General features: G+C 32.3%; 2 protein-coding genes across 6 annotated transcripts; both read right to left on the reverse strand.

The window, feature by feature from the left end:
• Positions 1-896: 896 nt before the first annotated feature.
• On the reverse strand, positions 897-6,251 carry LOC114421870. Of its 4 annotated transcripts, XM_028387971.1 has the most exons (9): positions 5,479-6,251; positions 4,835-5,331; positions 4,641-4,713; positions 3,508-3,588; positions 3,336-3,399; positions 2,134-2,221; positions 1,907-1,991; positions 1,652-1,731; positions 897-1,562 (listed from the first exon to the last, which is right to left on the reverse strand). In XM_028387971.1, coding segments are annotated over exons 1-9 (1,095 nt in total). In that variant the 5' UTR covers positions 5,605-6,251; the 3' UTR covers positions 897-1,561. The 4 variants fall into 4 exon arrangements, with proteins under 4 accessions (XP_028243772.1, XP_028243771.1, XP_028243773.1 ...); XM_028387970.1 differs by having other exon boundaries at positions 897-1,731; XM_028387972.1 differs by lacking the exons at positions 897-1,562; positions 1,652-1,731; positions 1,907-1,991; positions 2,134-2,221 and adding an exon at positions 2,486-2,879.
• A 229-nt stretch (positions 6,252-6,480) lies between these two features.
• On the reverse strand, positions 6,481-9,629 carry LOC114421871. Of its 2 annotated transcripts, none has more exons than XM_028387974.1 (5): positions 9,403-9,629; positions 8,256-8,378; positions 7,416-7,486; positions 7,228-7,314; positions 6,481-7,001 (listed from the first exon to the last, which is right to left on the reverse strand). In XM_028387974.1, exons 2-5 carry the CDS (start codon positions 8,374-8,376, stop codon positions 6,726-6,728), a joined length of 555 nt encoding a protein of 184 aa, XP_028243775.1. In that variant the 5' UTR covers positions 8,377-8,378; positions 9,403-9,629; the 3' UTR covers positions 6,481-6,725. The 2 variants fall into 2 exon arrangements, with proteins under 2 accessions (XP_028243775.1, XP_028243776.1); XM_028387975.1 differs by having other exon boundaries at positions 9,390-9,629.
• Positions 9,630-12,429: the final 2,800 nt, after the last annotated feature.

The raw sequence follows: 12,429 nt of genomic DNA on the forward strand, positions 1-12,429 counted from the left end.
AAAATTATAATTAAAAACTATCAGATTATGTTTTCCAATTTATTAATTACTTCACACTTTTTTTAAATTTTACAATAAAAGAATTGATTATTTTAGATGATTCAAACAAAATAGATTATTTTTCACTTAACATTATCCAAACATAAAACTTAATCAGTTGTTCAAATAATATCTAACGATAATCCTATCCAAACACACATTAGATATGTTAAAATTTGGGACAATTTCTGGGGACTACACACATTAGATGTTAAAATTTGGGACAATTTTTGGAAACTTCTCACTGAAGGTGAATTTTCAGTTTTAGCAAAAAGAGGTTCATTTCTTTTATCATGATCTTCAGAGCCTGGACCGTGCAACTAACGAGAGGCTAGCTTCTTTTCTTTTCTTTTTGAGTAGTGTAAAGTTTCAAGCCAAAAGATAAAATGTATACATATTAAAAATTGAATTTTTATCGTTAAGATTTAAGTGACTTAAATGTAAAGTGAAAAATTATATTTTATTAGATGAACCTTAGTTGAATGAATGCATTAAAAGTTATTTTTGTTTGAACTTCTAAGAGAATTTATTTATTATAGTTGATGACAATCTTCACTATAAATAGAGAAGAAAATTAGTAAAAAAACACAACACATGAAAAAAGGTGAGTAGAGAGATTGAAACAAAGTTACTTTGTTAAGAGAAAAGTGTCTTTGTGTGAATGCTATCATTTTTTGTAACAAAGTTACTTTGTTGAGAGAAAAGTGTCTTTGTGTGAATGCTATCATTTTTTGTAACTATTAAGTGGAGTACTCGGATTTATAGAGTGATACACTATTTGGGGTGAGTTACAATCTTATAATCATTTTTGTGATAGTGAAATACTTTGAGTCGGTTCCGAGGATGTAGGCAAGAGATTTCGAACCACATTAAATTCTTGCGTTTGTTGTTATTTTTCCTACTGTGTAATCTTTGTTGTGTTCTCACAATACTTTGTGGGGGCGGATAATTTTGTTTGTGTGAGCATTGATTACCCAACAAGTAGTACATGGAGAGCCTAGCTTTTTATTTGGGCAGAAGGAACTGAGATGTTAAATCTGGCTAACCTACCTCTACATATCAGGTAGTCTTAGTGTGTCATGCAGACTGCAAAAACCATGTAATACGATGCAGCATGGCAAAAAAAAAATCTGATATGGAGATGGAGCTGCTGCATATGAAAGAAGCATTGGCATTAGATATAGAAATATAGTCCAGCCTATCAAAATATCCCTTGTGATTTGTGAACACCTCTTATCTTATGCATGATATAAAAGACATCCTCTTTCTTCTAAAGCATCTTGGTTTGCAGAACAGCTAACTTCAACAATGCTTGAGCAATAGGGTTATCCTTCGTTTTCCTTCACTAGCAACATCATTCATAATCACATGAATTTGCTCCAGTTTTTATTCCACACAAAATCGGCCATTTTGCAATATGGGTATGAACCTGTATATAGTGTATACAGCCTTGCTAATATTTACAAGCATGCTACATGGAATTTCTTCACCATAACGTCTATCAATCAACTTTGCATCCCTTTCTATCAGAAATCGTCATGTTTATGACTCAGCATGACCATTCAATAAAATGCAAACAGGGAGGCATTGAAACATATCCAGAGACATTTACCAGCGACAGATCCCAGGTGCCTCTGTTCTGCTCAATTCCACTATTTCCTCATACTTAGAAGGAAATACAAAGCCCCACAACTGCATGGATGAAAGAGCATTTCCTAATTAGTTTTTTTTTTTGGATTAAATGTCTCTACAATTAATAAATTTGGATTTGGTGGGCAACTAATCAGCTAAAACAAGGGAAAAAGAAAGGGGGACTCAGGTGAATGTGAGGGAGGGATTTGTGTCGGTTGGGGAGATTTATGTGCACCTCTACTTCCTTCACTTCAAATTCTTGAGAATGTGCAAGGCAAGGATTCCCATAAGTTTCTGAAACCGAACTTGATCCGTTCAATCTTCAGCAGATAACCCAAAATATGAAACCCACAAAAAAAAAAAATTCAGGCCAATGATATTAATTACTATAGAGGGTAGGCTAATGATTTGTTTGAGAGAGGGGGGAGAAAAGATAGCATAATGAAAGAACAAAGCTCTTACAGATCACCCTCCAAATAAAGTGCAAAATGACTTCCGCCACCAATTGCTAGGAAGTCAGTGGTGCAAAGTGTGAAGTAGCGGTTTACTCCTGCAATGTAGCGGTTAATTCCGCATAGCTAGTAAAGAGAAATGAAGTATATGGAATTTCAAAACAGCCAGATATTCATTTCCCATCAATCATGCAAATCAAGGGTCGGGGGTCACACGTGTGTAATTTTAATTCTATCATGTTTCAAAACGTAAGCCTCAAAATGATGCTGAATCTTGCACAAAAATACTCTGCTGAATCTCAAACAAAAATATCACATCAACTTTTTCAGGGTCATTATAATAGGAGCATATCAAGTGCTGCTTTTTTTTTTTTTTTTTTTCTGAGTTGATTAAGTGCTTGAAGATTGAAAATCAGATATCAACTTTTTAGTGGACACTGTTAAACATGTCAGAGAATTCATCAATTTTTCTTAAGACATTCAGATGAGGGAATGGATTTTAAGATTAAGCCTTACAGACAAAAAATAATGGTGAATATCGGTGTCTCTAAAGCAATGTTATCAATGGTGGATGGTGGAAGGTCAAAATTTCACCATATAAACATGACACTGCGGCCTATCTATGGTGCCTCCATAGAGGGCCTCCCTTCACAAATTGCCATAACCTATCTATGGTGTCTCCATAGAGGGCCTCCCTTCACAAATTGCCTATGTCGGTTGGCAAAAAATCCGCCATGGTGCCGCCATTTAACAACACTGCTCTAAAGAAAAGTAAAATCAAGCCTTCCTCAATGGGGATTGGCTATATATATGAGAAGTTACATTTCCTTTAGCAAGACATCAAATGATCTCATGATCATCCACAAATGTAGCCTTTTTAATTTAAAAATGAAATGGAAATGGGTGGTGTTATGAAATATAGCCAAATTCAGAGGTAGTTTTATTAAAATAAAACGTACTTGATAGAATAATTTCTAAAAGGTTCACCACAAAACCCACACGGAATTCATTTTGGTAAACTGTCATCATTTTTCATCTCAATAAATCAACTTCAATTCTCTCATTCCACATAGCTGTGAGATAAAAATAAAATATAAAATGTTCATTTCTTGATTTAGCTATTCATTCAATACAAGTTATTGACAAATAGATCAAACTAATCATTGATTTTGATAAAGAATGGAATATTCAAACTCAATGAAAAATAGATACCTGTTGGGTGATATATAACAGGACAACCAGAGGTGTTTGTGAAAACAAATGAATTGTTTGTTCCCTGTGCAAAATTTAATGCGAATAAGATGAAAAAAAATAACATGTTGCAAAATGAAGCAGACAATGCCCAACAACATTTGATAGTAGGGAAAAGAGGTGAGTGGTGGACCTGGTATTTTCTCTTGTTGGATGGTCTTAGAGGAGCTTCAACCAAGCCACCAAACACTGCCCCTTTACGATCTCCAACAACCTGGAACAAAATAGCTGATACTGAGAACCAATCCATGAATGAAGAGAGTAAAAATTAGAAATTAGTCTTGCCGATTAAAGGACACATTAACACATATATCTTTTCTAATCAGATATGAGAGAGCCAACCCATGATAAAATAACAGAATTCCAAGATGTGGCTTTATAATTGGATAGCATAAAGTTTTAATCAGTAAGCTTACAAACATTTGGGACTTCAACACAGTCATCTTAAACTACAGCAGGCTACTATAATATTATTAATTACACTCAGAACAGTTGGGATTTAAAGTAAACTCAGCCATTCATCCATACAAAATCATCAAGTCACAAATATAAACTACAAAAAAAAAAGTGTTAAATCTCCCTCAACCAACACTATATTATCAATAGGCCACAATGAAATAGTTTTGACATTTGATATACAAACTACACTGCGATCATCAATGAAACAGGGCTAGCAGAACAATTGGGATCTAAAGTAAACTCAGACATTCAAATCAAGTCACAAATATAAACTCCAAAAAAAGAAAGGTTAAATCTCCTTCAACAAACACAATATATTATTAATAGGTCACACTGAAATAGTTTTGACATAAAAGTAATATTTATGGAACTCTTGTGCTAATATCTTTTTAGGTAATATCTAAAGGCAAGATAATTCGATTTAGGTACCACAGAACCATTGGTTCATCAAGTTTAAAAAAAAAAAGGTTTCTGTTGTCAAATGTAATAGTTTTTTTTTCTGCTTCGGCCAAATTTGAATGAACAAAAGCTTGATCATGTGTAAATATGTACTTTGTGACTGTTGAATTGGAACTGACCTTAAAGTAAATTGGAAGTAACTAAAATGCACAACCCATATCGAATCCAATGTATACTCAATTTATCAACCAAAAAAATGTCCCAACGGACTTCAACTAGTCTACTCAAAAAGGGGAAGACAGAAGTTTGTTTGAGGTAAAAAAAAAATCTCAAATGCAGAACATACATAGACGATTCAAAAATACGTGCATAAGATTGATAATCTTCAAAAGGTCAATGAAACTTTACCAGCAAGCTCATTCCAGGACAAAGCATGCTTCGCCGGTAAAGAGTTGAAAGTGATATACCATGTTTCCAAGTGCTGCATAAAACACAAAAAGGTAAGACAAACATTAATCAACAAGAGTTTCAAACTTATACACAGAACAACACAATATTGTATCAGCAAATGAATCTTCATCTTCATGCTTAGACATATATACCTGTACAGCATAAACCATTTCCGGCCACGAATAAGTGCCGGCAGTGAAGCATACACCGCATTTCGCACACCCTCGGAAACAAGCATTGAAGGCTCAGAAATTTGAGGCAGATGATCACCAACCCCAGACACAGCCACAGCCAATGGCTCTTTCACAATGCGCTTCATCTCAACGCCACCTTCGTCGGTGTAATTGCTATCCCTGTTGCTAAATCCACCCATTTGGTGAATGGCCCTACCAAGTGAATGTTTGCTCCTGGAAAACAAACTTTTCTTCACAACAAAACTTTCCTTCGTGGCTGAGTCTGATAGTAAAGAGTCATCACCTGCCACCTCATCATCATTCTTCTTATCAGCTTCACCAACTTTATCCCCGGAATCCGAAGTAGACAACAGAGAATAGAGAAACGCAGTGAAGGACGAAGTATCAGGCCCATCAATTATCACATCATCACTACCACCCTTTGACTCACCCACATCTTCTTTTTCTTCTTCTCCCTGAATAACAATCATGTTGATTTCACAAAAAACGTGTCTAAAATTACTACATAGGATTAATTCAATAATAATAAAAATGACTACAGAGTATTAATTGAATGGAATAATAAATTAATAAGAGCGAATATAGAGAGAGAGAGAACTTACGGAAGGAGGGAGAGAAGGGGGTTTGTTGTTGTTGTTGTTGTTGTCAGAAATAGGGTTGAGAAGACCAGTGGTGAGATCAGAAACGAAGTAGGCTGCTTTGCTCCGAAAAGATTGCTTTTTACCCATTGTTTTCTATTTGCTATTTATGGAATAGATGCGATCGATGATGAATTTCCACCGCTAAAAATAAAAATTCAATAGAATTAGGATTGGGTTCCTATATTCGCAGTCTTCACTTATGTTCTGATTCACTCGTTCGACCCCTTTTTTTCTCTGCGGAAAACTCGATTAATATTATTATGATTATGATATGACTTTTATAAAAGAAGAAAGAAAGCCACGCCGGCAGAGAATAATAATAAAAAAAGTGTAGTTGGAGGTGGCTCGGTGCAGAAGTGAGTCGTCACCAAACTTGTATGCGCAAAAAAGCTTGTTGCAGTGCAGCTCGCGAGCCTGGTTCGTTGGTTCGGTTCGATCACTCGGCGGCAAAAGGTGGCAAAGAATGGAACAACTTAACTTGAATGAAAAGAACTGAATTAATTTTATTACTGTTAATCACAAACAGTAGATAAAAGGACTTCATGACCCAATGGAAAAGGCGCTGGTCTACGGAACCAGAGATTCTTGTTCGATCCCCAGTGACGGCTTTCCTTTTTTCGCATTTTTGTCTGTCCCTTTATGTTCCTCAAACGGAGAAGGATTTCTTGAAAAATCATACCCTCACTTATATGTCTATAACCATGTAATTAGAATAGTTGAGTCAAGTAACTAATGAAATTAGCAGAAGGATGACTTGTCCACACAAATGTTAATTTTAAATAAATAAAAAAAATAGGAACCCAACTATAGTTTTTTTTTTATTTATTCTTGTCCGACACAAATGTTTATAGTTTGGCATTTTTTTTAAAAAAAAAAAAAGGAAATGGCTTATCTTCATTATTTGAAATCGCAAGCTATGTTCCGTGAAATATTGTGGAAAAAGGTTAAACAACTCAAAACAACTACACTTCAAACAGGACAAGAATATATATTATTCCATTGTACTACGCCGAATGTCCTAGTGGGTTTGATAAGCACAAAAACTCAAAACAAGACACAAGGTCTTGTTCAAATTTTATAATTATCAGAATACACAAGACATTATTGTCCTGTTTTCTATTCTATCCATTTCACTCTCTGTCAAAACTGAAAAGCTTACCCAAGGGTCATACATATTAAAAAGGACTCCTCCATATTCCCAAAACACGTTATTCACAAGGATGCGCTGAACGGTGCTTCTTACCACCAGCACCCTTGTTGCCATTTTTCTTCTTACCACCTTTCCCTTTCCATGTATTGGACATATTGGTTCCAGTTTCACGATCTCTTGATGCTGTTGAATTTAACAAATGCTTCACATTGAGTATGCCATTTCTAAAATGACCTTCGCTTGATTTCAGACCCCTGTTTCCTGGCTTGTGCTTCCCAGCAGATCTTTTACTGCTACCACCAAGCTTTCCCCCAAATTGTCCAAGAATCAAACGCTAAAAGCAACAAAGTGGTTGGTACATATTTATATATAAATAATGTCAGTAACAGACAGAAAAATAACGGGGGGTAAAAAAATTTCCCCCAAATTGTCCAAGAAGCAAACGCTAAAAGCCACCAAGTGGTTGGTACATATTTATTATATAATATGAGTAATGTCAGTAGCAGACAGACAGAAAAATAACCGGGGGATAAAAGTGGGGAATGATAGAAATTAATTACCTCTTGGAGCATTTTCTGCTCCCTCTCCTTTTGTTTCTTCATCATTGGTCGAGCCACACTTAAAGGTAATCTCTGATTCTTTTGGGGCTAAATATGGGAAAATGACAAACAGTAAGAAATTTGTTTCCTGAGCATCCTTATGCATTAGCACATGGCAAGCAAAATAGAACATCAACAATAGTCCTCACCTTCCCACCAAGAGAAACAACATTCCTATTTTCAATCTTTTTGCGTTCTTTCCATGACATATGTGAGTAGCCTGGAAAATAATACAATAATAAGCAGCCATGATAAGAAGTGCAACTGCAATACCATATTTGCAGGACATAGTGGAAATTAGAAAGGCAAACAAAACCAGGTGAATGGATATCATTACCACAAAATTAAAATAAAGGACCAAACATTTTCTTATCATTCAAACATCCAATATGCCAAAAAACCAATTTTAGCCCACATACTACTCAACAATTTCTAAGTAACACTCTTATATTTCCGACAAAAGAATCCTCAAGAGTATTTATACAACTGGTATTCAACTATACAATTCAATCCCGGTATTAACATAAATAAAAGTTACACGTTACCCTAAATGTTACAAGAGAACATAAAAGGACAGTGGTAAATTGCAGCCATTGCCACGTATCCTAATTAGAAACTTAGGTTGAGACAATTTCAATTAATAATATATTTTGCACAAAAAGAAGAGACTATCACATCTATCCAGCCAGTAGCCACATAAATCATCATGGTGCTTTAAAATCAAAGATTTCAGCTACCAAGTATGCATTGTACAGCTATTCACGAATCAATCTGCATCAGAGCAGACCAAAGAAATCCAACCTAATTATATGAAATATTATAGTAAGAAGCAAGAACATAATCATCCACTTTTCATAATGCATTGTCTTCTATTGAATTGAATATTCAAAATGCATCAACAACAGAAAGCAGATTCAAAGAAAAGATAAAGACAACAGTCAAGGAAAAGGGAAAGAAAGTCAAAATGAAAAATAGAAAATGAACATTACTAAAATTTTCAACATCTTTCATAATCTTCCTTATGTCCATTTCTTGTTCCTGTGTATCAGTTTGCTCTCTTGGAGGTCCATGCCCACCAGCTTGTTTCTTATTCTTGCACATCTTTCCCATCACTGCATTGAAAAATGAAGAAAAAAATTAGAAGGCACAAACTAAATCAAATTATGAAACAACAAACACAGATAAGAGAAGAAAAAAAAACAGTTCAAATGGATGTCTTAAATGTATCGTCCTTCATAGTTCATACAATAACAACCCGTAATAAAAACATTCTTTAAAATATCAATAATATGAATTTTCTTTAGAAACTCCAATGGTTTGAAATACCTCAAATATTATAAATGAGATTGAATCCTTACAAAATAAAAATATTCTCAAATATGAGCTTCTGAAACGAATTCTAAAAATATAATAAGATAAGTCACATCTGGCACTTTATTCAAAAATAAATGTAGCCAAAATAAAACTAGGCCTTCACAGTTTCAACAGCTTCTTTCTTGTGCTTTGAAAACAACACTTCTAATGAGATATGATCCCATTGAATAAAACTAGTTCTAAAAGAAGTTTGCAAACAATGTTGTTTTTAGCCGGCACAGTAACTGTAAAAATCCAACCATGATACCAGCATTCTTCTAAAAAAAACACTAGTAATAATATAAATATCTTAAAATAATAATCTTCTTATAATTAAATATCATAGCATTATTACACAAGTCTTTCAGATAGCAATAATCAATCATTAATAATATCACAATCAATCAATGCTAAATCAACCAATTTCAAGGCATTCAATGTTATGTGGAGATATACTTCTTCCTGGCAGAAGCTTCCTCAATCTCTTATTAGGCATTTTCATGAGCCATAATAATCACACTTAAAACTGAATCAATAAGGAATAAGGAATTACCAATATCAGAATAGAATCACAAAAACATAAATATCAGAATTCACAAAAACAGTGTATTTCAATTTAGGCATTCTTATGTGTCATAATAATAATCACTGGACACTTAATGGAAAATTTTAAAACTGAATCAATAAAAAATACCAATATCAGAACCACCAAAACAAAACAGAATAAAATAATAATAAAAATATCAGAGGTCAGAATCAGTGCTCGATACATGCTCCAACAACCTGGTGGCTGGTCCGACTGCGACTGTGGACGGGAGGGCGCGAGTGCGACGGCCTGCTACTTTGTGCGTCAACGATGGGAGGTGCTGTTCTGGTGCGAGTTGCTGGATGTTGGTGGCGAGGTGCGCGTGCGGTGGACGGAGGGTGGTTGACAGTTGACGGCACGGGGCTGTGCTAGGGTTCGAAGGTGTTGAGAGTGAGACTTAACGATCGTGTCTGTGCCTTTTCTTTCTTTCAGATTTTGTATTTTTTTTTAGCCATCAAAACGACGGCGTTTCTTTATTTTTCTTAAAACAAAATTAAAAAAAATCGTGAAACAGTTCTGGTCATATTAACTGAAAATTACTTTATTATATTCTTTTAATAAATTAAATCAGTACAAAAATAATAAAATTATTTAATTTAATTTAATTTTTTTACGCAAATTGAATTTAAAGTTGAAGATAGTAATATTATATTATAATATTATTATTATTTTAAGATGATAAGATTTTTTAATTTAAAATAAAGTTATATATAATTTTATTTTGAAGATAATTGCATAAGAGTAATAATTAACACAATTTAATTTAAAATTATTATAATTTAAAATAAAATGTGATTTAATTTAAATTTTAAAATAATAGTAATACTGTAATAGTCATCTAAGATTTCAACAAGATTCTAATCATGTTCAGCAGCCATTATATTTTCTAGCAGAAATCAGACTAATATGACAATGGATGAAAAATAGATGAGAAGTAAGATAAGAAAATCGGGGAAATGTTTTCAAAGCATAATACTAAATTACTAGTAGCCAATAAAATGTAGCAACTTCTCCTTTACAGGTTAAAAGCGAATTGAAAAGTGAATTTTCTTAGTACATAGTATTTGATAAATTTGAGATTAAAAAAAATTGATAAATTTTAGTAAATGGAATAAACTAAGCATTGCATTTTTTTTAATTAGAGATGCGATAATATTGGTTTTAACCATCTTGTGTTGATTAAAAAAAAAAAAGAGACAACAACAACAATCTCGGGTTGAGTGAAAGGCAACTTGAATAAGCAATTAGTAGTTAAGGTGCATATGATATTGTTGGTTAATTGATATGTAATTGGTTGAAAAGATTGTTAGAAGACATAGAAAAATAATTTTACATTTTTGTCTAAATTTTTTTCCTTTTTATTCTTATGAAAAAATCGTGTTGTTATATGTTAGGAGAAGAGTGCAATCCTATTTTTATAGTGGAGACGTTTTTTTTTCTATAAGCATAAGATTTGTGTGTTTCAATTTAGACTATTTAAGAATTTTTCTTTTAAATTTTTTATTTATTTATTATATGTTGTATATTGTTAATTCATGTTGTGTTATTATAGTCTGAAGTTACATTATCATTATTATTTTATTATTTAGTTTGAGGTTGTTATTTTCTTCTCATTTATTTCTTTTATTTTTATTTTATTTTCTAACAGTTCCTTCATTCCTTTTCACCCCTATTTACTTGTTTGTTCATTTTATTAAGAAAATCAGATTAAGAATTCATTTTTAAGTTGATACCTTAATGACCTCAATTGGTGCACGATAGGTTTCCAAGCTTGAATTTAGAAAAAAAAACTGCACAGAAGGGTCTGTGTGTGGACTAATTAATTTCACTTTTAGTTGCTAAATAATTTAGTTTATATATGTATTTTTTTACTTTTATTAACAATTTTAATTTTTATTGTCAAACAATAATATTAATTGATAATGTAATATTTACATTGACAAACTAACGACTTGATACTATCAATAAATCTAAGAGAAACACCAACATTTTTAATTCTTCATTTTGTATACATACGAGTTTATGACGTCAAATTAATTTACAATAAAAAAATCTAGCTTGATGTAGCTTGACTTTCTCAAGTGCACTGAACACATAAAATTACTTTGCTTCCTCAAGTTTCTTTAGTTAAAAAAATGATCAGGGTATACTCTTGTTTGATTGCTTAGCAATGCTAGTTTTCATTATGTGTTTCCTCTCTCTGTGTTGATATATAACTAAGACTCAGTTACAAGCTTGCATAAATGAAAGGAAACTTGAGTAAGTTTTATTTATAAATATAAATTACAGATGATAATTTTTTAATTCGAAAAAATTATATTCACTTTTATTTTGCAATAAATGTTTAGTTATTTTTTGTTGAATTAGAATTTAATGCTATTTTTTCAATTAATCATTTCGAAACTAAAATCATGGTTGTTGGAAATTGGAATCTATTACATTGTTTTCCCCAGTTAAAAAAAAAAAAATAGTGATGGTCAAGAATTGCGGGGTTATTCCATGTGCATGGAGATCAAGAAACCGAAAAAATAGTGAATGCACCCATTTTTTGCCTGCAAATTAGAACGCGTCGCTTGAATTTTGAACGTATAGATTCCCGGCACAACCAATGCCACGTTTTATTCATTTGAAGCCAATTTCACGTTTTATTTATTTGAAGCCTATGTCACGTTTTTCGTACTTCCATGGAAAAAAGTTATGATTAGGAATAAATTAAATTAATGCATAAAATATTATTTTTATGCATTATTGCACTATCAAATAATCAGAAATTTATATATATACATATATTAAGATAATTATTATACATAAAAATGTGTAACTGAATATATGACAGGATAAAATATTTATACCGTAACCATATTCCAATTTTAACACCTGACTGTGTAATATAAATCTACCAAGTTTTTTTTTAATAATAAGTTTCATAGTCGTGATTGTATAATGTAAGCAACACCAACCTTTTCTTATTATGGACATTAGAGCTTAATTGTAATGACTACACAGTCAATTAATAATATATTATCCTTTTAATGATTTTTAGGATAATTATTATAAGAGGTAATAAATTTATCATATATATATATAATATTTATAATTGGATGAATATAAAAATTTTATAGTCTGTGGATGCATTTTAATTATAAAAATTGTAATAAAACCGAATTTAAAAAATAGTAAATAACAAACCACTTGCTCATAAAAAAAATTGACAAACCACTGGT

This window comes from Glycine soja, chromosome 8 (genome assembly GCF_004193775.1).
Source record: "Glycine soja cultivar W05 chromosome 8, ASM419377v2, whole genome shotgun sequence".
In the NCBI taxonomy this organism is placed as follows: Eukaryota; Viridiplantae; Streptophyta; class Magnoliopsida; order Fabales; family Fabaceae; genus Glycine; species Glycine soja.

Bases quoted from the DNA above. Each gene is read 5' to 3' on its own strand.
- LOC114421870 (XM_028387970.1), bottom strand. From the start codon at position 5,604: ATGGGTAAAAAGCAATCTTTTCGGAGCAAAGCAGCCTACTTCGTTTCT. The intron at 4,714-4,834 runs GTATATATGTCT...TGTTTTATGCAG, and splicing joins AAATGGTTTATGCTGTACAG to CACTTGGAAACATGGTATAT. The intron at 3,589-4,640 runs GTAAAGTTTCAT...ATTTTGTTCCAG, and splicing joins GTCCTGGAATGAGCTTGCTG to GTTGTTGGAGATCGTAAAGG.
- LOC114421871 (XM_028387974.1), bottom strand. From the start codon at position 8,376: ATGGGAAAGATGTGCAAGAATAAGAAACAAGCTGGTGGGCATGGACCT. The intron at 7,487-8,255 runs GTAATGTTCATT...ATTATTTTCCAG, and splicing joins GAAAGATGTTGAAAATTTTA to GCTACTCACATATGTCATGG. The intron at 7,002-7,227 runs GTAATTAATTTC...TGTTGCTTTTAG, and splicing joins AGCAGAAAATGCTCCAAGAG to CGTTTGATTCTTGGACAATT.